The 27,778-nt window shown below is 35.7% G+C and overlaps 2 protein-coding genes and 1 long non-coding RNA gene across 3 annotated transcripts; 1 reads left to right on the forward strand and 2 right to left on the reverse strand.

The window, feature by feature from the left end:
• The first annotated feature begins 334 nt into the window (after positions 1-334).
• Positions 335-1,153, forward strand: LOC138908690 (uncharacterized). Its single transcript, XM_070199370.1, has one exon. It carries the CDS (start codon positions 335-337, stop codon positions 1,151-1,153), a length of 819 nt encoding a protein of 272 aa, XP_070055471.1.
• Positions 1,154-3,178: 2,025 nt separating this feature from the next.
• On the reverse strand, positions 3,179-24,857 carry LOC104095582 (E3 ubiquitin-protein ligase RSL1). Its single transcript, XM_070199372.1, is given in 5 exon segments — positions 3,179-3,199; positions 3,269-3,319; positions 14,822-14,873; positions 15,120-15,689; positions 24,766-24,857. Coding segments are annotated over 5 exon segments (786 nt in total).
• A 1,516-nt stretch (positions 24,858-26,373) lies between these two features.
• Positions 26,374-27,552, reverse strand: LOC104095574 (uncharacterized). The gene is made up of 2 exons (XR_011415085.1): positions 27,232-27,552; positions 26,374-27,140 (listed from the first exon to the last, which is right to left on the reverse strand). It is a non-coding gene; the product is annotated as an uncharacterized lncRNA (long non-coding RNA).
• Positions 27,553-27,778: the final 226 nt, after the last annotated feature.

Below are 27,778 nucleotides of genomic sequence, written 5' to 3' on the forward strand. Positions count from 1 at the left end.
GAATTGACGAAATGGATAGAAACAGGGGAAAAGAAAATCGAAGCCAATAATAAAAAGGTGGAAACCTACAATTCCAGGGTCGACTAAATCCCAGGAGCACCCCCGATATTGAAGGGCCTGGATTCCAAGAAATTTATTCAAAGGCCTTTTCCCCCGAGCGCAGCTCCAAAACTGTTCCCCAAAAATTTCGCATGCCCGAAATCCCTAAGTACAACGGAACGGCCGACTTAAACGAGCATGTAACCTCTTATACATGCGCCATCAAAGGGAACGACTTGGAAGATGATGAGATCGAGTCTGTCTTGTTGAAAAAATTCTGAGAGACCCTGGAGCTATGATATGGTACCACAACCTTCCTCCTAATTCTATTGACTCGTTTGCTATGCTTGCAGATTCCTTCATAAAAGCAAACGCCGGTACTATAAAGGTCGAGATCAGTAAGCCAGACCTTTTCAAAGTAAATCAGAGGGATAACGAGATGCTCAGAGAGTTCATTTCTCGATTCCAAATGGAACAAATGGATTTGCCCCCAGTCGCGAACGATTGGTCCTTTCAGGCTTTCACCCAAGGACTCAACATTCGAAGCTCATTGGCTTCGCAGCAGTTGAAAGAGAACTTGGTAGAATATCCAGCCATCACTTGGACCTATGTCCATAACCGGTATCAATCAAAAATCAGGGTCGAGGATGACCAACTCGGGACCCCTTCCAGATCCGTACACCTCGTCAGGATCACTGACCGAGTCAAGAGAGACACCGATCACGAACCTAGATCAAACCAAGATCGATATCAACCGTACAATAGGGACCGGAGAAGCAGTGGATCTGGGCGAAACCCTATGAGTAATGAAAGAAGGAATGACCGAGGATATAACAACCGAGGACTCATGAGCAAAAACAACTTCGACAGACCCATCGGGCCTAAAGAAGCACCGAGGCTCTCAGAGTATAATTTCGGCATCGATGCCTCTGCTATCGTGTCTGCCATCAAACACATCAAAGATACCAAATGGCCTCAACCTTTGCAATCCGATCCATCCCAAAGGGATCCTAACCTTATGTGCAAATATCATGGCACTCACGGATACAGAACGGAAGATTGTCAACGATTAAGGGAAGAAGAAGCCCGGCTGTTCAACAACGGGTATCTTTGAGAATTCCTCAGTGATCAGGCCAAGAGCCATTTTAGGAACATGGATTCTAATAAACGAACCGAACCAGAGGAACCTCAGCACGTCATAAACATGATCATCGGTGGGGTCGACATCCCCTAGGGACCGATGCTGAAGCGTACCAAACTTTCCATCACAAAGGAGAAACGAACTCGAGATTACCTACCTGAAGGAACCTTGTCATTCAACGACAAAGACGCAGAGGGGATCGCACAACTCCACAATGATGCACTGGTAATATCGATACTCATAAATAAATATCGAGTTAAACGTGTGTTGATTGATCCAGGTAGCTCAGCCAACATCATCAGATCGAGGGTCGTGGAACAACTCGGCCTACAAGATCAGATCGTACCCCAAGTCAGAGTCCTAAACGGGTTCAATATGGCCTGTAAAACCACTAAAGGGGAAATAACACTACCGGTGAACATCACCGGAACCATTCAGGAAGCCAAGTTCTATGTGATCGAAGAGGATATGAGATACAACGCTTTGCTCGGAAGGCCATGGATTCACAACATGAGGGCAATACCTGCGACATTGCACCAGGTGCTGAAATTACCGACGCCCGAAGGAATCAAAATAGTTTACGGGGAACAACCGGCCGTAAGGGAGATGTTCGCTATCGATGAGGCGATCTCGGCGTCAGCACTCTCGGTATCTAAGGGTCTGAATCCGGTGGTCGAAAATGGGGCCAAATAGCTATCACCGATACCAACCTCGACAGAATCGGAGGAGCGGAGGGTAGACGAGGGTGACGACTGCGGAGTCCCCAGGTCTTTCATAGTCCCCGATGATTCCGACGCTACAAAATCAACGGTCGAGGAACTGGAGCAAGTCGTACTAAGTGAACACTTGCCCAATCGAAAGGTATACCTAGGCACGGGGTTAAACCCCGAGCTCAGGAAAAAACTCATTCAATTTCTTATAGCTAACAAATATTATTTTGCTTGGTCCCACCTCGATATGATAGGGATACCACGGGAAATAACCACTCACAAGTTAATCATGGATCCGAAGTTTCACCCGGTCAAGCAGAAGAGGAGGCCCCAGTCCGAGGTCAAACACGCTTTCATTGTGGGGTCCATGTGAGGTTGTACAAAGAAAGTATGTGGTGATGACTGATGATATAAGCAGAGGGCTAAACTTGTCAAAGTGCTCAAAAGTTTTAAAGGTGCCTAGAGTAAGATTCTCTATCAACCAATCATATAGCTTTATTTCAACTAAAATGACCAAATACCCCTCAGAAGCCCAAGCAGACATGTCGTACAACCGCCTGCTAACTCTCTCTTATTAGATAGTAGAACTAGTATTTATAAGTTAATAAAACTTTAAATTAGTCCCTATCGAATCAACGAGAATATACCACGCTAAGAGTCCATTTGGCCATGAATTGTTTTTTTACTTTTTTTCGAAATTTTTTTACTTTTTTTCGAAATCAGTGTTTGGCCATAATATTTTGAAGATGAATTTTTCGAAAACTTAAAAACTCAAAAAAACTGTTTTTCAAATTTTTTACCCAACAAAATTAAAAAACAACCCAAAATTATATTCATGTCCAAACACAATTCTAATTTTCAAATACCATTTTTACTTGAATTTGTTTTCCCCTTTTTTCATAATTTTACAATTCTTATGTCGAAACGCCCACTAAATTTATTGAGAAAGAGAGCAGTATAATAGTGCATGGTTATTTTCTTTGTTACAAGAACTATCACGACCCAATTTTCTCTCCGTTGGGTATCGTGATGGCACCTAGTCTTGGGGACTAGGTAAGCCTAACAATAATTAAAACAATAATATTATTTAAATAGGATCTCTTAAAATTTCCAAAACTGGTAGTACAAGTCATAAGCTCTACAGAGTGTTTGCTAGAAAACTTCTAAATATAACTGTCCAGAAATAAGTATAAACAGTGCAAAACGAAAACTGGAAGGTGACTCCGAAGCCTGCGAACGCAGCAGCAGGTTTACCTTGAGTCTCCACAGCAGCAGTCTACACATCTAGCTAACGTACAAGTACCTGGATCTGCACAAAAATATGCAGAATAGTAGCATGAGCACACCACAGCGGTGCCCAGTAAGTATCAAGACTAACCTCGGTGGAGTAGTGACGAGGAACAGTCAAGACACCCACTGGCCTAATACACTGAACAGATATAAGCACATGAATAACAGAAGTATGATGTCTACATAAAGACTATGCAATATGGCTCACAATACAGTAATGGCATTAAAGCAAGAAATAACAAGTATCAGCGGAATATCATGAAAATGACGCAGACGAAGTGAATGGAACACAACCTAAATCCGGAATCACGAATATAGCAAGGACAAGTAATAACTCAGTAATTGCAATCTCTTTTACATCAGGTTTTAGTTAACAACTCCACGAGGTACCGAACCTCGGACAATTCACAACTCACGGGTCTCAATACCTGAACCCTAACACTTGGCATCATATGCCCTCATAACACCTCATGACCACATTGACGACTCACGTACCAATAGAGCCAATCTCACATAGAAGACAAGTAAACAAGGGTGAGCATATATTCTCAACAATATCAAGAACACCTCTTATCCGATAAGAGTGTTTAATTATGTGTATGCTTGTGCAAGTGTCCTACCATAGTCCATATCAGCAAAAAAATATAAGGGAAAAGAACGAACATCACGTAGAATATGTTCTCACAACTTTCATAAGATAAAGCTCACACAGGTATGTATACCACTTCACAAATATCAACAACAAGAATGCCCCCAGGCCACAAATCATCATAAATCAATCCCTGACACAACCCACCTTGTCTCTCTACGTGTGCAATAGTAATATAATTGCCCGCCTTGTCTCGCCATACGTGCATAATAATGTTCTCACCTTCTCGCCACATGCGCAACACACACACATATATATATATATATATCCCACCTTGTCACGCCGCATGTGCAAATATCAATAGTAATAATAGCACAGCAGAAATCTCGTGCAACCCCATAACAACAACCGCACGGCAGAAACCTCGTGCATCACCACAATAAATACAACAACAACAATGGCAATAATACAAAGTACGACAAGTAAATCAACTCAAGAACTTTTAAATCACAGGAAAAATATGGGACCACATCACAAGGAATAATCACAGTAAAGAATGCTAGGCGTAAAGAGAACAACTCAACAAAGGAAAACTAATGTGTATCAACGATCTCACAATATACATTTCAACGACAGGGAAACTAACACGAGTCAAATAATTCCAAATAAAATAAGTCGACTAAGATATAAGATATCTAAAACTTCTTTTAAGGTTGAGAAATTACTAAGAATTTTCAATAATTTAATTAAGGATAAGCAGCGGAAAGATAATCATAACCTCAATTAAGACTGAATAAATTATAAGATGATATAATAATAATTTCAAATAAAGATAAGCAGTTATGAAAAGATAGCATGACAATAGAGGAGGTAAAGATCTTCAGTTAAGTCACATAAGAGTCAAATAGGCAATAAGAGTGAATCCTGAAAGCAATTAATTCTAATTAAAGCATGTAGAGGTGAAACTAGCAAATAGAAACTTAATCATATCAAGAATAACTTCATACTCAGTGAATATAAGGACCTAAGAATCCTAAAAGACCAACTTTTCACAAATAAGTCCGAGCACGCACTCGTCACCTCGCGTGCATGGACTACAAATTAACATAGAAGACTCAAATCCTAAGGGGAAAATCTTTCCCACAAGGTTAGGCTAGATGCTTACTTCGAACCAAGCTCAAACAGTCCGTAAGAATGCCCTTTCCTCAATTATCCGACTCCGAATGGCCCAAATCTAGCCAAACACAATTGCATAACATGAATACAACAATAATAGACTTATCTAATCAATGAAATCAATATTTAATAAAAATTCCGAAATTCGTCCTAAAAGTCGACCCGGGCCCACGTCTCGGAATCGGGTAAAAATCACAAAATATGAACATCCATTCACTCACGAGTCCAAATATATAAGAATTACTCAAATCCGACCATAAATTCCCTTTCAAAACTCGAAATCTTTATTGAAGAAGTTCTTCCAATTTTTTCCTAAATTTTCAATCCAAACCCGAAACTAAATGGAGAAAATAACTACGGATTAATGCAATACAACCAAAAACGAGTTAGGAATCATTACCCCAAAGCTTCCTATGAAAATTCCTTGAAAAATTGCCAAATTTCGAGCTCTCAAGTCCAAAAACGAAGAATGAAATCAAACCCTCGGATTTCTCTCTTCTGCCCAGGCGTGACCGCACCAGCGCATAAATAGCCGCATCTGCGCGACCGCAGGTACGCACGTCCAACTCGCACCTGCGCTTCCTCTCGCTTTTGCGCGCCAAAATCCGCTTCTGCGGAGTCGCTGATGCGCACAATTTCTCCGCACCTGCGGAGACTGTCAAGCCCGGCTCTTCTCGCACCTGCGCCTCAATCTTCGCATCTGCGGGCATCGCAGATGCGGAATTTTCCTCGCACCTGCGACCCCTGGCACTCCTTCATTTTTCCGCTTCTGCACTTGCCTCTCCGCACGTGCGCTCTCGCACCTGCGGTCTCTTCTTCGCAGGTGCGAAAATATCAGAAGCCTGAAGACTTAACAGTAACACAAATCAAACTTTTAATCCGTTAAGCACCTGAAACTCACCCGAGGCCCCCGGGACCTCAACCAAACATACCAACCAATCCTAAAATATGATACGAACTTAGTCGAGCCCTCAAATCACATCAACTAATGATGAAACTATGCATTGCACCCTGAATCGAACTTATAAATTTTAAATCTTTCAACTTCTAAAACCCGTGCCGAAACTTATCAAATCAACGCGAAATGACATCAAATTTTGCAGGCAAGTCCCAAATAACGTAACGGAGCTGTTCCAACTCTCGAAATTACATTCCGACCCCGATATCAAAAGGTCCACTTCTGGTCCAAATCTCTAAAAAATCGACTTTCGCCATTTCAAGCCTAAATCAGTTACAGACCTCGGATTTATATTCCGGACACGCTTCTAAGTCCATAATCACCCAACGGAGCTAATGGAATCGACAGAACTCCATTCCGGAGTCGTCTTCACATAGTTCCGACTACGGTCAAAATCATAAGACTTAAGCTTCCGTTTTAGGGACTAAGTGTCCCAAATCACTCTGAAACAACCGGTAACCGAATTCAACCACACACGCAAGTCAATACACATAATATGAAGTTGCTCAGGGCCTTATGCCGCCGAACGAGACTTAAATTCTCAAAACGACCGGCCGGGTCGTTACAAGAACAAAATTGATCGAAATTATATTTTCTTTATTAGTATTGATGATAACAATTACAAGAAGCTGAAAATAATTTTTAAGGTTTATTCATCATTTTTTAGCATAATCCCAAAATAATTCGTTAATGATCAGATGAGCCTATTTAATCTTGAGAGCGAAAAGCATTATCTATTGCAAATATTTCATTGAATTTAGTAAACTGATTTTGTTAAATCTGAGTTTTGTTCTTTCTTTGGATGGGGTGGGATATGGGGTCCATGTGAGGTTGTATAAAGAAAGTATGTGGTTATGGCTGATGATATAAGCAGAGAGCTAAACTTGTCAAAGTGCTCAAAAGTTTTAAAGGTGCATAGAGTAAGATTCTCTATCAACCAATCATATAGCTCCATTTCAACTGAAATGACCAAATACTCCTAAGAAGCCCAACCAGATATGTCGTCCAGCTGCCTGCTAGCTCTCTCTTATTAGATAGTAGAACTAGTATTTTTAAGTTAATACAACTTTAAATTAGTCCCTATTGAATCAACGAGAATATACCACGCTAAATCCGTTTGGCCATGAATTTTGTTTTACTTTTTTTCGAAAATTTTTCACTTTTTTTCGAAATTAGTGTTTGGCAATAATATTTTGAAGATGAATTTTGAAATTTTTTGAAAATTTAAAAATTCAAAAAATTTAGTTTTCAAAATTTTCATTAACAAAATTCAAAATCAACCCAAAATTATATTTATGTCCAAACACAATTTTAATTTTCAACTACTATTTTTACTTGAATTTTTTTCCCACTTTTTTCCGAAATTTTACAATTCTTATGTACAAACGCCCACAAAATTTATTGAGAATAATTATTTTCTTTGTTACAGGAACAAAATTGATCGAAATTACATTTTCTTTATTAGTATTGATGATAACAATTACAAGAAAGTGAAAATAATTTTTAAGGTTTATTCATCATATTTTTAACATAATCCCAAAATAATTCGTTAACGATCAAATGAGCCTATTTATTCTTGAGAGCCAAAAGCATTATCTATTGCAAATATTTTATTGAATTTAGCAAACTGATTTTGTTAAATCTCAGTTTTGTTCTTTCTTTGGATGGGTGGTTTGTGGGGTATATGTGAGGTTGTACAAAGAAAATATGTGGTGATGGCTGATGATATAAGCAGAGGGCTAAACTTGTCAAAGTGCTCAAAAGTTTTAAAGGTACCTACAGTAAGATTTTCTGCCAACCAATCATATAGCTCCATTTCAACTGAAATGACCGAATACCCCTAAGAAACCCAAGCAGACATGTAGTCCAGCTGCTTGCTAACTCTCTTATTAGATAGTAGAATAGAGAAAATTAAAAATAGAAGAAAATAGAGATCCCAAAGGAACTAAGATAAAGAAGAATTACAATAAGAGCTTCAAAATTCAGCATGAAAATCACATTTTATCTTACTTGATTAACAGATTGAAATGAATTCGACGAAGTAAATAAGATAAATGAAGAGTGATTCATAAAAGGGAAAGAATTCTCACCCAAATTTGATTGCTTTTCACGTGGAAAAGTTTGAGAATTTTGATTGTTTCTTGATGGTGATCGACAAAGATGCTGGGATTTGAGAGAAGAAGTGAAATGGGTGAGCGAGCGAAGTCACAGAGAAGATTAGGGGTATATTTCGGTAAGGGTACATGTGGAACTATGAAGCAATATTAGGGATAGAATAGTAAAAGTTTTGGTCAAACTTAGAGTGCTTATAAGATGAAAAATAATAAGTTGGTGGCGATCAACTTATGACTTTTGGCTTATTTTGGCTTATAAACACTTAACTTATAAATACTTTTAATTTTGTCAAATGCGTAGATAAGCTAAAAGGTACTTATTGTGGCAGTATTTTTAAAAATTAAATAGCCATGTGTCTTTTTATTTTACAAGTGTTCTACCTATTTCCAAGTGGCTATGAATATCTACCATGTGGCTTTTTCGCATGAAGATATATGGCCAAATGACTAAGCAAAAAACAAGTGGCAATCATCTTTCATGCAATTAAACACTTGGCAATTTAAGAAAACCTATCTCTATAAATAGCCTTCTTGTTCATCCGTAAGAGATATCAATAAAAATTGGTCTTTGTTACACTTTTCTTAGCTAATCATTGCTTTTTTTTTTTGGCTAATCATTACTATAATTATTATTTCCACTATTGACCAAATCATTATCTATTGAAATTATTTTTTCCCTCCGATTTATTCCAAAACTTGCTGTTTTTATTTAATTTTGCTGATTCATGTATCCTCTAAATAAATAGAGATAGGCTTGTTTAATCATGGGAAAATATTTCACATTGCTGAAATAGTTTCTTAGGACAGTGCTCAGCACGACTCAAGCCAATTTGTGTATCTGCTTACAAATAATATTATTACAATATTATTGTTATTATTTTCCCGTGTCGTTTTCCTACACTTATAAAGCTGGTTTGACCAGCTTAAAAGCTTAGCCAAACGCCCTCTTAGTTATCATGTATTGCTGATAGACTGAGATCGCTAGTTAATTTCTATCATTACAAGGTTATTAAGTCATTGAGGCTATGCAAAACTATATCACACAGCCGTTGAGCAACAACCCTTGCACGATATTGGGCTCACTCTCCCTGTATAATTTTTTTCCAAATCTTTTGAGGTTTTTTCACTACTAAAAAACTGGCTAATTTCGTCCAGGAAAATCAACCGAAATCGGTCAAAATTTGAGAAAAAGCGACCGATTTCTGACCGTTTTTCATTAGTCGGAAAAATGATAGTCGCTAAGGTGTTGCGATCGAAATCGGTCGAAATTTTCCGACCGAAAACGGTCAGTTAGTTCAATGCGTTGACTGACAACCAAACTACATATACCGACCGAAATCGGTCGGTATTAATTAATTTTTATTTTTATTTATTTTTCAAATACCGACCGAAATCGATCGAAATTTTAAATATATAATAATTTTAGAAATCTTCTAGATATATATTTTTTTGTATCGCATGTATACTCCCCAACTCGAGATATCATAGCACCACAATATTATATCTTATTACTATATTACTAATTAGTACTAATATATATTATCACTATTATTTTATTGAATTCTAATTCTAAATATAGAATATTAAATCTTATTACTAAGCACTAACTACAACCCTTCCTATATTTGCTTATTTTCTGTTAGTCCACAGCTGTTGGACTCTATGGCATCAAAGCTCAACTTATAAGATGGAAAAACTCACATCTTTCAGCCGATGTGTGACAAGAACATAATTTCAAATATTCCGACCGAAATCGATCAGAATTTTTGAAATATTTTAATAAAAAATTATTTTTCCATGAAAAAAACCACTACTTCTCTTACCATGGAATATTTATTTACTAATCTATCTATTTTATTATTTATTTGTTTCTTTCTTTTTTATGAAAAAAGAGTGCATTAAATAAGGATTCCATAAATCAACAAAAAATTATTTCAAGTGAATAAAATTATGATGACATTTTAATGTAAATGTATGCTTAGTTAGTTTTTCTAAAATTTCATTTATAATCCTGAAATAACACATTAATTATTTTATATAAAAAAATATATTAACTAACCGAAATTAAATATATCGCACATTGGTTAAGTAATTGGTATATAAGCTATAAGCTCTATTAAAGATATATATATATATATATATATATATATATATATATATATCTTTAATAGAGCTATATATATATATATATATATATATATATATATATATATATATAAAATTGGTATATAAGCTATGGGCATAATTAAAGATATATATATATATATATATATATATATATATAATATATATATATATATATATATCTTAGTATAGTATAGTACATCTTATATAAGCTATATTCGATAAGCTATATATACATCTTATATAAGCTATATAAGATGTACATATAGTATAGTATAATATATATGTGATGACCCAAAATGTCATCTTTAAAGTTAATAATTAATTCTGTGTTCTAAGACCTCGAAAAGTACTATTTATCACTACTCAACTTGCGCGTGCAGTCCGTAAAATTTTTCGGAAAGTTTTTATGTGAAAAATGGATTTAAAATGTGATAGAGCTTTAAAACTCAATTGAGTTGACTTTGGTCAACATTTTGAGCAAACAGACTCAGATTAGTATTTTGATAGTTCCGGTAGGTCCGTATCGGGATTTGGAACTTGGGCGTATGCCCGGAATCAAATTCCGAGGTCCCTAGCTTGAGATATGGAATTTTGATAAAAAATAAAAAGTTTAAGTTCAAATAGTGATCGGATGTCGAATTATGTGCAAATGACCCCAGAATAGAATTTTAATGATTCCAACAGCTCCGTATGGTAATTTTGGACTTAGGAGCGTGATCGAAATTTTATTTGGAAGTCCGTAGTGAAATTAGGCTTGAAATGGCTAAAATAAGAATTTAAGTTTGGAAGTTTGACCGGGGACTTGACTTTTTGATACCGGAGTCAGAATCTAATTTTGAAAATTTTCATAATTCCGTTATGTCATTTATGACTTGCGTACAAAATTTGAGGTCAATCGGACTTGATTTGATAGGTTCCGGTGTCGTTTGCAGAAATTGAAAGTTTCAAAGTTCATCAGGCTTGAATCTATGTGTGATTCGTATTTTTAGTGTTGTTGGATATGATTTGAAGACTCGACTAAGTCCATATGATTTTTTAGGACTTGTTGGTATATTTGGTTGAGGTCCTGAGGGGCTCGGGCGTGTTTCAGATGGTATTCAGAGTATTTTTCTTCATTTTGGCACTTTTGGTAGCTGCCGATTTCTGGTATTTTAAACCTTCTTCGCGATCGCGAAGATTGGGAAGCGATAACGTAGGTTTAGTTGAGACAGTATTAATTTTGTTCTTCGCGATCGCGTGAGGTCAACCGCGATCGTGTAGGTTGGGCAAGCTGTGCATCGCGATAGCGTGGCATTGTTTGCGATCGTGTAAGGTTAATTGAAGGCCGCTAAGTTTTGTGCTTGCGATCGTGTGAAGCGGGATGCGATCGCGTAGCTTTGAGACCTTGTGACTCGCGAACACGTAAAGAGGACTGCGATCGCGTAGAGCTGGGAATTCTGTACTCTGTGATCACATGAGGATATACGTGATCACGTAGAGTTAATTTGGGCAGTGGTAATTTGTGCTTCGCGGTCGCTGTGGATGTTCAGGGTCGCGATAAGCAAAAGCCTGGGCAGAATGTTTAAGATTTGAAAATTGGACGAATTCTATTTTTAACGATTTGGAGCTCGGATTGAGGCGATTTTTGGGAGATTTTCAGAGAAAACATCGGGGTAAGTGTTCTTAACTCAATCTTGGTTAGATTACCCGAATACATCATTGTTTTTAACATTTAATTGGTGATTTAAGTTGGAAAAATTTGAAAACTCTCTTGAATAGATTTGAGGATTTGAGGGTCGAATCGTTATTGGAATTTAGTCATTTTGGTATGGTTAGACTCGTGGTTGAATGGGTGTTCATATTTCGTAACTTTCGCCGGATTCCGAGACGTGGGCCCCACGGGCCATTTTTGAGTTAATTTCGAATTTTTATTGAAAAATATAGTATTTGCTTATAGAATTAATTCTATAATTTTTGTTGACTGTATCGAATTAATTATGACTAGATACGAGTCGACCGAAATCGGATAATCGAGGAAAAAGCATACTACTTAGTTAAATTGGAACAAGTCGAGGTAAGTGACTTGTCTAACTTTGTGTGGGGGAAATTTTTCCTAGGATTGGTATTAATTGTAATGTGATGAAAGTCGTGTACACGAGGTGACAAGTGTGTACACGGACTAAATGTGAAGGATTATGTTTTTAAATTGTGAAGATCATTGTTGCATATTAATTAATTTATTAAATCTTGTTATATTCTCCATCATTGATTTGATTTGTATACTTTAAATTTGCTTGACCTTTTCCTGCTAATTGTTTTACCTGTTTAGTTGAAACTTGGTTTCTTTTATTCTGTGCATTATTCGAAATTAATTTTTTTAAATTTAAATATTATTAATATGAATTATTTGACATTTTAAATTTGGTATTGAAGCAACGTATTAAAGATTTTAAAATATTATTTTGCTAAATTATATACTCCTGAATATTTGTGTGAGATTTTTGTACTCATTGTGATGGAGTCGTGGGCTCTTTATTGTGGAAAACATATTATTGATGATTTATTTTGGCAGGAGCCGTGAGCTCTTTATTGTGAAAAATATTATTGTTGAATTATGTTGGCACGTTAAATTATTTGAGCACTTGAGGTGTAAATTGTGATATATTGCGATATTGATACGCATGCGGTGGTATAAGATCTGGGTATTGAAACGCATACGGTGAGATAAGGGTGGCTTGATACGCGTGACTAGTAGGGGGAACTACTAGAAGTCATGCGGTGTGATAATGATGTCTAAAATGCGGGATGCTATTTCGGGAAAAAACTTTTTCTTTAAAATAAATTGTGAAGGCTCCCGTGGTGAGATAAGGAAATGAGATATTGTGAATTTATTTATGATTTGGGACTACAAGGCGGTACCTCGTGAGTGCCCCTGTTGATATTGACTTATGGCCATAGTTGCCTTTGATTATTTGTTGTGATTTTCATAAAGTTGAAAGGAATTCTGTTTTGATTCCACGAGATATTATTTGCCATTATTTTATGTAATTAATTGGTGACATGCTAGTTGATTCATTTCCATAGTCATTTTATTTTATTATATTGTTAAATATTTTACCATGAAATTATTATTTTCCAGTAGGGTCTGACCTGACCTCGTCACTACTCTACCGAGGTTAGGCTCGGCACTTACTGGGTACCGCTGTGGTGTACTCATACTACGCTTCTGCACATCTTTTTGGGCAGATCCAGGTACATCTTACCAGCCTAGACGTCAGTGAATTACCTGCGCACGGAGACTTCGAGGTATATCTGCCAGCGTCCGCAGACTCTGGAGTCCCCTTCTATCAATTTTATGTTGCTTCCTTTTTTCTTTAGACTCTGTTATATAGAGACATTAATGATAAATTCTTAGAAACTTGTGACTTATTTCTACCGGGTTTTGGGAGTTGAAATTGTTTGAATTGTAGTTTATTTATTTCAGATATTTATTATTATTCCGCATTGATAGGCTTACCTAGTCTTAGAGACTAGGTGCCATCACGACATCCTACGGAGGGAATTTGGGGTCGTGACAAGTTGGTATCAGAGCACTAGGTTCATAGGTGTTATGAGTCACAACTAATTACCTTGGGCGGGAAAGCATAATTTCAAATTTGCCGACCGAAATTGGTCGGTATATTTGAAAATTTTTAATTAAAAATTATTTTTGTAGATAATATACAAGTATGACCAGGTCTTGGTCAAATGTTGACTAATTTCCGACCGAAATCGCTCAGAATTGTTATATATTTGTCGTGGGATCACTATTTCCCTTGTCAGAAATATTTTCTTTGACTTTTGCGACCAATTTACTTAATTTTCGACCGATTTCGGTCGGGTTTTTTTTCCAACCGATTTCGGTCGGTATTTCGAGGACGAATTTTGACAGTTTTCTAGTAGTGTTCCAACATGAAAAACATGTTTGGAAAACTTTTTTTCAAATCTTTTTGAGTTTAACGAAAAATAAAATTCAAATGCGAACATGATATTGTATATTTGTGAGTAAAAATCATAATTTCACTTGGACTATTATTTATTTACACAATTATTTTAAAATTTCAACAATATATTAGATATTGAAGTTCTATCTAATATCTGCAAAAAAATTGAAGTTTAATCATTAGTGTTTGAAATAGTGAAATACAAGTGTTTAATATTAATGAATGAGAAAATTACCGGCAAGTTATGTGCAAGCAACCATCGCGTTTTTTCTACATAGATCTTGCACTTGAGATGAAATCTCTTTTCCTTATTTGCCAAGTATGGCGTGTCATATTCTCGTATATATATTTTTATTTTCTTTTAGTTAGCTTAGTAGACTTCAGAAGTAACTACATTTCCATATGTAAAGGCCTTTTAGGGGGGGGGAGGATTATACACGGTTAAATAACCAGTAAGGAGAACACTATAATTGAAAAGAGTTAACGCAGAATTAAAATCGGTAAGGACGCCAAGAATATTCAACTTAATAACCGATTGAAGAGAAAAACAGAAGTTTTAACAGGAAGCAAATAAACTCTAAAAGGAATAACAGTATTCTCGATCAATTGCAATATTTGACGAGTTCAGAACGGCCAACAGTAGTCGTCCAAAGCAATTGCATGTATATGAAGGAACACTTGGACTAGAATATCTTTTTTAAGATCGCGGACAAACATGTCCAGAGCTATGGTCTAATCCACAGCCATAGCAAAACTCATGCCCACACCTGCATGCAACATAGCAAAATTTTCTCAATTTGAACATACATACCAAGTCCAAGAAGAAAAAATTATAGTCACCACTAAAAATTATTCTATTCGTTCCATTTTATATGTAAGTCTCTCTTTTTAATTTGTTCCTAATTTAAAAAGTTCTATTTGAAAATTGTAACCTTATAAATTTCATTTTACCTCTAACAACATGTTCTTGTAGCAAATACAAAAGAATTAAGATCAATAAATGAGAAAATTACCGGCAAGTTATGTGTAAACAGCCGTCGAGTTTTTCGACATAGATTTTGCATTTGGGACATCTCCGCCATTTCTTGTTCTTGGCAAACTCCGTCAGCATCACATCTAATTCCTTCCCTTTCTCTTTTCTACCCAAACGCTGGAACTCTTTGCAATCCAATCCCCTATGCCACGAGACATTGCACTGAGCACAGAACAATCGACGGCAATTCGGACACTCACATTCTGTTACATTTTCACTCCCATCGTCCACCAACATAGCTGCACAATCTTTGTAAGGACACTAGAATTTCTGTGAACCCAAAATCAGAGATTCACACAAAGCAGTCTCCCATCTATCAAACACTTCCTTAGGAACAATTTCTCGCCAAAATTGCGGTTTAATTATGCCTTTACAAGAGAAATCCGGACACTTGATAACGTTAGTATTTTCTTCTATTTTGCTAGCAACATATTTGCTGATGCAGAGTACACAGAAAGAATGCGAGCAATAAGAGCTGTTTCCGAACATTTCATTTGTGGGTTTATTTTCCATACAAATCATACATAAATTTCCAGAAGATTCTCCGATTCTGAGAAATAGAATTCGTCAACATAAGCAACAGAGTCTTTGGCCGCCATCTGTTGATTCTGAGTTGCACTTTGTTTACCATTTTACGTTGCTCTTCTCCACCTTAATATAGAGGGATGAAGTTCACGGGGAATCTGAAAAGCTTGAGCCGAAACGATTTCCTATGCTGCCTTATTGAAAATCTAAAGTGCAATCTATTTTTGCTATTTCATTCAAAGAATGTGAAGCCTAGTTAAGTGACTTTATTGAGAAGATTATTATATGTTTATTACTAAGACTAGATGCATATAATGCGTCGTTCTAGTTCTGGCCTTGTTATCACTTCAAGTTGTAATTCATTCATCACATATTTGCAAGCTATTGCATCTTGTGAAGGCAGAAAAAAAAAAAAAATTCAATCTTTGAATTACAAATTAATTCAAGTTTCGATCCCCCTTGCATATGTAGCTCGATATGTTTAACCTTCCGTTATGTTAATAGTCAAACTAGACGTTATATTGTTGTTACAACAATTACAAAATGACACTTTTCAGGTTTCTAGTCAGAGAGGCCAAAAAATAAGAATAGCTAATTTCACTGATGAGGCTACCAAATGCCACGTCGATGATCAGTATATATTGGCTAGGACAAAATTAGAAGGCAAAAGGTGCTTTTATTTGAACTAGTTTCTCGGCACGTCCGTTGCACGTATATACCGAATCATGTAGTCCATAGCTTATAAAATAATACAAATTCTAATTAGACATATGTCATTCTTTTACTTTTTAGATTTTATGAGATAAAAATATGTAATGAAGCATATCCCACCTAATAATTCTTTATAAATGATATTCATGGTGCATATTTCTTTCATCCATTTAGGTTGCTTTTTCATTATCATGACTCTTTGTTGTCAAAACTCCCTAGCTGGAAAGGAAATCAAGAAATTTAATATAATTTTACTCTACATAATAATAAGATATATAAGTACATAAGATTGTTGGCGTATTATCTTTGTAAATTGAGATTCTAACGTTAGAAAAGCATATGATTGTTTTATCATGATCTTTCAACCTTTTCAAGAACGTTACCATCATTTTCAATAACATCTTCCCATAAAGTAGAGTTATTTGATCATACTTATATATTTAAAATTACATTATTTATCTATATAGTATATCAATATAGTTTATCAAATGAACTTTTTATTATAAAAACTTGTGTAATTTTAATTTATAAGTAATTATTATTTCCTTTTTCTCCTGCTCTGTTCTCCAATAAGTAATTTCACTATTATTAACATGCAAACTACATCATAAGAGCATGACAATTTTATCTTCTTATAAAATTATCTTTATTTATTGATTTATGAATGCCATTTTATTTTTTATTTAAATAGTCGATATGTGTGTGAATCTATGCAAAAAGAATAATATGTTTAAATAATATTAATATAATTTTCGAATCATGTGTATTCCGAAAAGGTTATAGCATTAAAATGCAAATATAATTTATTCTCATGATCTTAAAACTTTTATAATTTGGACATGATCCCTCCAAATAAGATACTCCACTTAATATCAGCCTTCAACTTAAACGTAAATTTTCACATAATTCTTATACATATACCATATAAGTCAATTAATGGATTTCAACTTAGCAATAGAAAAACAAAATAAAATTATAACACTAACTAATATGTCGTTCCTTAATACAACAAATATGTATTTCATTTTTCCAATATCACATAGTTAGGAAATTAAAAATTTAAGAGGTGTTAGTTTAAAAAATAAGACCCAAAATTTTTTGCCAGTTTTATTTTGATTTGTTGCTGTCACGACTCAATTTTCCCTCGGTATGGCGTCGTGATGGCACCTAGTCTCTATAACTAGGTAAGCCTAACATTTTTGCGGAATAAAAGAAATGAAAACATAAATTTAACAACTAACTCCTCAATATACTACACAACATTCCCAAAACCCGGAACATCGTGAATCACAAACTACAGAAGAAAAATCTAGTGTCTCTATACGTCAGAGTCTAACAAAAGAAAAATACAGAAGAAAATGGACATGTGAAAGAGTAGAAGGGGACTCCGAAGTCTGCGGACGCGGTAGATATACCTTAAAGTCTCCAAAGCTATCTCGGCTCACTGACAATGCGGCTGATAAGGAGCACCTGGATCTGCACATAAAAAATATGTGCAGAGAGTAGCATAAGTACACCATAATCGGTACACAGTAAGTGCCAAGCCTATCTTAGGTCAAGTAGTGACGAGGTCAGGTCAGAACCCTATTGGTATATATAATAATAAAGCAAGGCAGGAATAATATATCACAGTAAAATAAAGACTGAAATTTAACAAGAAAGAATTCATAGAAGGTAACAACTCAGTACACAGAAATACAACAGGGGATCTCCCGAGATACCATTTTGTAGTCCCAAACGTAAATATTCCGGAGGATCCCCCTGTATTGTATATTTATTTTAGGACTACGGAATGATATTTCTGGAGATCTCCCTGTCTTGTATATTTACTTTGGGACTATGAAATGGTATTCCGGGAGTGTCACGCCCTAAAATCGAGGAGCGCAACCGGTGTTCAACCATGTGAACCCGGCCGAGCAAGCCTATTAGATTTCCTTCTACCCAAACTCATTCATGAATAGTGAGAATATATATGTTTTCGTTAATCAACAAATAAAGTAATCATGTCTGCAATACCAATTTCTTACCATCAGTTACTTTATTTTAAAGTCTCAATTCCAAACACATTTTTCATAATCTGAAGTGAAAATAGTAATTCAAGCACAACACACGAGTTTGACTTCCCGAACATCATTATACAACCCACACTATGTCTACGGAGCCTCTATAGATAAAGATGAGTACAATGATAATGCCGGCAACAAGGCCCCGGCTATACCTCAAACAGAATACACAAAGAACAAAAGATACATGACCCCGGGATGAAGTGAGGATCACCAAATCAGCTGGGAAGAAGGTGTACTGCTATCACTGATCAATATCTCCTGCTATAGAACCACCTGCATCCATTTAAAGATGCAGCGCCCCCGGCAAAATGGACGTTAGTACCGTCGAATAGTACTAGTATGAAAACTAAACATCAATTTAAGAATTCAGAAATACAAGATGAATATGATGAACCAGTGCGGCAATAGTATAATATAGATAACTGTTTAAACCAAAGCAAGCTTATTAAGAGCATCAATAACATTTATAGGATTTAAGATGAGATCCTCTGTAACCATCTTCACACAAAGCGGCCCCGCCGCCTCACCCGATGTATGCAGGTGGAGGTGTTAGTACAATACCTTAACTCTACTCAAGAGGCCCTGCCGCCTCACCCCAATGTATGCGGGTGGATGTATAACCAAAGTACCAAGAACCTACACAAGCGGCTATGCCGCCTCACCCAAACGTTTGTAGGTGAAAATGCATCAACGATACCAATACCAATACAAAGCGGCTATGCCGCCTCACCCCAATGTATGCGGATGAAAATGCATCAACAATACCAATACCAACACAAAGCGGCTATGACGCCTCACCCCAATGTATGCGGATGGAAATGCATTAACAATACCAATACAAATACAAAGCGGCTATGCCCCCTCACCCCAATGTATGTGGGTGAAAATGCATCAACAATACCAATACCAACACAAAGCGGCTATGCCGCCTCACCCCAATGTATGCGGGTGGAAATGTATCAACAATACCAATACCAACACAAAGTGGCTATGCCGCCTCACCCCAATATATGCGGGTAGAAATGCAGTCCCACAATACCATAATCCCTACAAAACTTGGCATAATAACTTTCACATAAATCACGACTTGAAATTATAACATGTGGATACACAATCCATAGTTTGAAACACATCCTCAATTTATAATGCAATTTGATAAGAGCATTTGAAACACAAATTGAACACATATCTTTATCACAAAACTTATCGGAATACTCGATTTATAATCAATATCTTGGAACATACAAGGATAATGGGAATTCCAATTCTTAAAGAAGAGTTTAGCCAACATACCTCAATTGGGCTTCCTTAAACTCTAAAAGGTTCCGGAATTCTTAGCAACTTCAATCTATTTTAGAAATATAACAAATTGAACCAAATTTAGAAAGATGATTATAGTTCTAGATCATTTGAACATTTTATCAAATACTAGATGTGCATTAAGGGTTCAAGGCCCTTTTATGGAGGATTCCATTATCCTACAACCCAATCTTTACCATTCTTAGCTCACCAATCTTCCTACACCCTTTGATAACACATGCATGTAAAATAAATAACTCCCATGCCCAAAAATTATCTTGCTAATTACCCATTTTTAGAAAAGTTTGAAATTAGGGTTTAGGGTGTAGAATCTTACCTCTAGGATGAAGACTTAGTGAGCTTCCCTTCTTAATCTTCCAAAACTTGAGCAAGAATTGAAGAACAACTTCTCACTCTAGGGCACTCTCTCTCACTCTAAAATGTCAGATTATAGTTCAAAAATGACCCAAAGAGTATATTTAACGAAGTAGGGTTGGGTTTTAAAAACCCAAAAATGAAGCTCCGGAACAGGTTCTGCGGTCGCATATGCGACCGCATAATGGTCGCATAATTGCTGACAAAAATGATCAAAAATCTGTTTGCGTATGCGGTCACTATGCGGTCGCATAGTCGACTGTATAGCTGTTGCGAGAATGGCGCCTTTCTTGCTCACTTCTGCGGCCATTATATGGCCCGCAGAGTGATTATGTGATCGCATAATGGACCGCATACACGCACTTTTCCGGCAAAAAATTTCCTTTATTTTCCTGTGCATTGTTCAACCCATTACTTTCCTTTACTTGCCTGGGCCGCTCAACACGTAAGCCTAGTCCGGCACCATGAAACATTATTTTCTTTGCAAATTTTATCAGATTTCACACTTAAGTACTTTAAATTTTTTCAGGGTGTTACATGGAGATCCCCCTGTACTGCATATTTATTTTGGGACTACGAAACGATATTCCGAGAGATCCACCTGTCTTGCATATTTACTTTGGGTTTGAGATTTCTAAAAATTTTCCCAAATTTCCATCTCAATACACTAATTAAATAGTGAAAATAATGATATATTCGTGTATATTGACCAAATCCGAGTTAGAATAACTTACCCAAATATTTTTCCTTGAAAATCTATTAAAAATCGTCTCTCCTCAAACTCCAATTCGTCAAAAATGACACAAGGGACGAAGTCCCCTGTTTTATAATTCTGTCCAGGAAGCCCTCGGTCCTGCCTCGATCCTGGTCCTCGATCAAGGCTTCGATCATGACCCTCGATCCTGACCTTCGATCCTGGGCATCGATCATGGTTCGATCCCGGCCCTCGATTCTGGCCTTCAATCCCGACCCTCGATTCTGGCCTTCGATCATGGCCCTCGATCCTGAGCCTCGACCCTGGCTTCGATTCTGGCCCTCGACACTGGCCTTCGATCCTGGCCCTCGACTCTGGCCTTCGACCCTGGGCTCGAATTCTGGGCTTTGATCCTGGGATCGATTTCTGAGCTTCGATCCTCGGCTCGATTTCTGTATTTCCAGTAGAGAAATTGCAGCAGCTTTTGCAACAGCTGTTTAAGTCCAACTTTTGATCCGTTAACCATCCGAAACTCAATCGAGGCCCTCGGGACCTCAACCAAAAAAACCAACAAGTCCTAAAACATAATACAAACATATTTAAAATCTCAAATCACATCAAATAACGCTAAAATCACAACTCACACCTCAATTCAATCTTAATGAAACTTAAGAATTTTCAACTTCTACATTCGATGTCGAAACCTATCAAATCAAGTCCGATTGACCTTAAATTTTGCACACAAGTCATAAATGACATAAGAGAGCTATGAAAAGTTTTGGAACTGGATTCCGACCTCGATATCAAAAAGTCAACTACTTGGTCAAACTTCCAAACTTAAATTTCTATTTTAGCCATTTCAAGCCTAAATGAGCTACAAACCTCCAAAACAAAATCCGGACACGCCCCTAAATCTAAAATTACCTAACGGAGCTAACAGAATTGACAAAATTTTATTCTGGAGTTGTCTCATACAGTTCCGACTACAGTCCAAATCCTAAGGCTTAAACCTCCATTTAGGGATTAAGTGTCCCAAAATACTCCAAAAACCAAAACGAAACCTCCCGTCAAGTCACAATAGCAGAAATAGATATGGGAGAAGCAATAACTAGGGGATCGGGGCTATTACTCTTAAAATGACTTGCCGGATCATTACAGTTGCTTTGACGTTGTTGTCATTCCCATATTCAAAATCATATCTTGTAAGGAAAAAACTTTCTTTCCGAAGATGCTCAGTTCATTCACTTTGCCATCTTTCTCATAGAAAGTCTCTTGTTTTTCCTTCGTGGCTTTGGCCATGTGGCAATTATGATCTTGTCGATCGATAATACCAATTAAGGTTAGGATTGAATCCCTTGATTTCTGGAACAAATAAAAGGTGATGTAGACCAGTCATCTACCATGTAGACCGTTTACTATTATATAATTTTAATAGATGCATTTACTGTATGGTCACATGCGCGTTTGTTATCAACTTGCAGTTTGGCTTTTGCAAGGTTGCTTGCTCAAGTTATTAGAGCACAATTCCATAATATAAATTATGATAATTTATCTTGATAATATTGGTTTAAATTCAAGTTGGTTTAGCAGAAATTATATGCCTCCAATTATAGCTAAACCATTGGTTATGAGAACAAAACTCCCAAATAGAAATTTGGTATGAGATGTATTATTTAATATACATCAGCATTGTACGCATCTAGCCAATAAGTTATGATAATTTCTCCCTATCACAATCGGTTCAAGGCCAGAAACCAAATAATTTCTATCTAAAAAATATGGATGTGCTATATGATTTAATTGTCCTACCACAATGCACAAAGAAGGGTTCCCAAAGAAGGTCAAAAAATATGTTGGTGATCCCAACATTAAGGAGAGAAAATGGGCAGCTGAAAAAGTGATACGTGAAATGAATTGATATGAGTACATCTAGATCCTCGTACAAGAAAATGTGAACTTGAAATTCAAGTGATAATTCATTTACAAAATATTGCTAGAAGCATTTGTTGAGCCAAAGCTAAATGTTATATTTCAGCTGCTAGATGCTCCAAATAGAATAAAGTCCATGATGGACATAATCTATGACACTCATGAAGCGTAATAGACTAATCAGTTCCAAAGATAAAACTTATTGAAGAAGGAACATAGCAAATGATAAAGATGGTCATACTAAAGAGGCAAGTGCTATATAAGAGCACCACGGCATAACGCTTTATAAGACCCCATGGAAGAGGCTAAGGTACTTGAAAATAGTGAGATCTCGATAAGTTATGTGTTTATTAAGTTATGATGGAACCAATGTAAAATGATCGTCGACGATATTGTTGATATAATGTAGCGCTCAATTTTATTAATATTGACAAGAATCTTGAGCTCAAATCTGTCATAGAATATTGATGGATAAATGATTGGTCAATGAAAAATATGCAATCAAGATTGACTTTACTTGGAAAACATGAAGTTTTGGATTGATAGTCCCAACAACTAAAAGTATAAGCCAGTGGGGTGACACAAGATTTTTCGTAAATATCCTTGCATTAATTATATGGAAACATGTCCTTTTGTGGTGGATGGAGTTGCTTTCAGATTTTAGTCTAGTAATACCTGAAAATTTTGATATGCGTATATAAAAATTATTAAAATATTTAAACTGTTTTGAAGCATATTAAGGTTCCCAAAAAAATTATTAAATAAAGTTTAAGCAAATCCTTGTGTGGATTAGAGCAATCATGGCGTACATGATTTGTTGTTGTGTCTAGAACAATTGGTGCACTAATGTATCTTGCTTACTTGCTAGAACTATGAGTATAACAATATGCTAGCGGGATATGGTTTTACTCATATGTGGAGTATTGAAATACATTAGTGTTATATTGCAAAAGAAATCCTTGATATAGAATTGTTTATTCTAATAAATACTGTCAAGATTTTGTTGGTCTTGCAAATACATGCATTTCTTTACGTTCGTTCTTCTAACAATCTATTTGTACGTGAGGGTATTACTATATTATGATATTCGACAAGACAGTCAATTATTGATACTTATTCAAGTCATGCCAAGATACTAGCAACTGATAAAGCAAGTACCTCAACACACAATGAATGTGTAATTTTTCTTTGAAAAAGAAGATTTCAATAATATTGAAGACAATGTTGCTTGTTTATCTCAACTGAAAGAAGGATATATTGAAAGCGACAAAATAAAGCACATTTTACCAAAGTTCTTTTTAGACATGATCTTCGATAGGTTGGTGATATAGATATTCAACAAATTTATTTGATTGATAAGTTGGTGGATCTGTTCAATGAATCATTACCAACCTCAACATTTGAGAAACTGGTATACGGGATTGGAATGCGTCATTTCCGAAAATTAAAGTGATATTTTCATCAAGGGGAGTAAGATAAGCGTTGCACTCTTTTTTTCTTAGCTGAGGTTTTATCCCACTGAATTTTTCTAGCAAGGTTTTTAACGAGGCAACAAATTAAACAATGCGTATTACAAGATACGTGTACTCTTTTTACTTCACTAAGATATTTCCCACGGGATTTTTTCTTAGTAAGGTTTTAACGAAACACATTATCTATAGACATCCAAGGGGGAGTGTTATGAAATATTATATTATATACTCCCTTCGTTTCAATTTAGATGAGGTAGTTTGACTCGGCACAAAATTTAAGAAAAAGGAAGAACACTTTTGAAACTTGTGGTATTAAAAGCTTAAGGGGTAAAAACTTTGTGGGATCATGACATTTGTGTGGTTATAAAAGCTTCTCATTAAGGGTTAAATGGGTAAAACGAAGAGTTTAAAGTTGAATTATTTCCAAATTTAGAAATGTGTCATTTATTTTGGAACAGACTAAAAAGGAAAGTATCTCTTCTAATTTGAAACAGAGGGAGTAGTGGATATCTATAACTCCTAAAGAAGTTACTCCCACTACTCTTCTCCATTAACCTCCCACTACTTCTTACCATTATGATTGTAACTCGCACACCTCCATAACCTATTCCATGATCTTCCCCCATGATCTCAATAGTTAATACCATGTTTATGGCATCCCTTTATATTAGCTCAATATCATCCTATAAATAGAGGGTTTGGGCATCACATTGTACACACTTGGGAAACACTTGATGAAATAAGAAAGTTATCTCTTTCCTCTCTATCGTTTGTTTTCTTGTTTTATATTGTTACTTTGAGCTTAGTTTCTTAATATAGATATAATATCCATGTTTCTATAATTTTTAGTCATTACTGTGTTTGCCGGCCAATAGATCCCACGTGGCACGTGCCATAAAACAGAATAAATTATCCAGTGGGCCATAATAAGCTATAGAAATAGTTTTGGGTCCCCTTTTATTTATAGTGTCTGAACGTGGAAATGGTGTACTACAGTACTAGTAACTAAAATAAATTTTAATTAATGAAATACAACTCAAACGTGGTAATGAAAATGTAGACTTATTCATATTTTATCATCTTCGAATAAGTGATAATTCTCATGTGACGGAAGAAGAATAAGCGTGTCGCACGTTATGCCTAATCGGCTAATCGCTGCAGCATATGCTATCAAGCTTTACAAACACAACGTCCCTACTAAAAAGTTCAAAAGCTAATTAAGTAGAAAGATAAACTGAAATTCGTAAGCTAATTTTCATGTGTGCTGATATATTACTTCTTTAATTTATTTATTGCTATATGATCTACTCTTAACGTGTTAAGTATTTCCAAAGTTAGTAATCTCTACGGACAAAGAAATTTTGATAGGAACCACATATTTCCAACTGCCAAGATAGATATTTTCAATCTGAAATAAATATAAGATATTTTTTTTAATAAAAGGTCCTTTGCAATATATATGACACTTAGAGACAAAACGTGCTTATATATCATCATTCAATTTATGCCAGGTGATCTATCATGCCTGAAAGAAGAAGATGGGCTTATCAAACTGCAATATTTGTTTGTCACGACTTCTATATTGAGAATATTAATTGTATTATTCACTAGTTTAATTACTTGGCGAACGCAAGTTGAAAAATATTAGAGATGGAACACTAAGAAGAGCATTTAATAAATACTAAATAGTATGCAATAATTAATAATAAAAAATAAATACAAAATTTTGGATGTGAAAAATCGATTCGAAGCAGGCTATGGAAGACAGCTATGACTTACTATTATAGTGGATAAAATTTACTTACTTTAATGTGATAAAATAAATTAATATTTTACCATGATATTGTGAATAAAATTAAGTGACCTAATTTGAAATTAACCATTTTCTCCTCTCTCCCCTTTCTTTGCTCATGGAATGTGATATCTTGATATATATATATTTATTGATAGATAGATGCCAAGGAAATATAAATTGTTACACATATATGTTCTGGAAAAGGTTTTTCCTTCATTTTATCACACATTGCTCGCGTCTTTCCCAGCATTATTTCTTTCTTTTGTATTTCCACCCTAACAAGCAAACGTCGAATTAAAAGTAACAGTAAGAGTGTATTTAATTAGAGAGAAAAAATTAATAAAGCAACTAGTGCGAATTGACAACAATTGGACAGGAACAACAGTATTCGATAAACATAATTAGCTCAAAAGAGAATGCTTGAAATATATACTACTACGAGTTTTACTTATTTCTCAAATCTACATAAAGTTCGAAAATACAAAAATGGATAAAGAGAAGTAGTGTGGGTTAAAATCATCCTCGTCATCAATTATTGTCACGTAGGAGACTTTCATGGACGGATGCACCCACATCAACATCTTCGACAGCTCATGTTGTCACTTCGTATATTTCCTATGTATCACTTCAACTATACACTTAGAATATATATTCAACACGTCAATTTTGAGAATAAAATCACTTAAGAGTGGTGAAATAGACCGGGATCTTTCACGGAAGAAAGCCTACTCCTCAGAGATATTTCTGCTGATGGGTCCTTGAATTATTGCAGGAACAACCTCAAGCCGTTTTTTCCCTTATTAGACATATGCAATGCTTATCTGAATTAGTCGATGCAAATTTACGATTTCGAATACCGAATGGTTCGACTGGAACCAATAAAAGAATTTTGGAATAGAGGGAAAAAGGAATGAATTATGAGAATGTGAATATAGTTCGATTCTTGGAATATGACAAGGGGTTGCGCCGCTGATGGTACTCCTCCAATAATGTCGAAGTCTCACTGCACCGACCACCGTCTCCACATTGGCGAAAAGATCGCAACATTTTCTTAGTACAATTCTCAATTTCTTTAATTTCATCCAAATAAATCTGCCTGTGCCTACACTCTAAACTGCAGAAACCCATATCACCCCTGCATTAATTAATATAAGCACCGTTAATTAATATGCAAAATGGAGAAAAACAATAAAGTTAAGCTAGTTGCATATGACTAAAGTACGTACTTATACATGTAAACTTGTTTGTCAAGCCTCAGAGTCTTGTTGCAAAGGCAACAATATTTGAGGAAGCAAGAATTTTGTTCACTGCTGCTAGATTCAGTATAATTCGTGTGGAAGATGGGTTTGACTCTAGTGAATCTTGAAACATTATTAGGATTTGCTTTGGCCTGAGAAAGCTTATGATTAATTAGGATCTTCAGGCCAACTACAGCAACTGATTTCTTGTTCTCAATCCCATGGCAGTCATGACCCATATTTTGTGAATAAACTCTAAAGCAGAAATAAAGAAAATGATGAATAAGTAAACAGAAGGGTGTTTGAAGTGAGGTATTCAAGGTGGAGGGATGAAGGGTATATATTGGCAAAAAAAATGTGGGGACAAGTGGGTTGGCAAAAAGTAAAACAAGACAACTTATTTTATGGTTCATAAGAAAACAAGACTACTTATTTCAAGATATTATAGAACGTGCTTTAATTGAAAGGTCCACGTTTCTGTAAATTTTAAATCTACCGTGTAAAACTAAATTCTAAAATACTTCTTACTTTAACT

The sequence above is a fragment of the Nicotiana tomentosiformis genome, chromosome 3, assembly GCF_000390325.3.
Source record: "Nicotiana tomentosiformis chromosome 3, ASM39032v3, whole genome shotgun sequence".
NCBI lineage: Eukaryota > Viridiplantae > Streptophyta > Magnoliopsida > Solanales > Solanaceae > Nicotiana > Nicotiana tomentosiformis.

Excerpts from the sequence above, each read along its gene's own strand:
- LOC138908690 (XM_070199370.1), top strand. The coding sequence starts at position 335 with ATGATATGGTACCACAACCTTCCTCCTAATTCTATTGACTCGTTTGCT.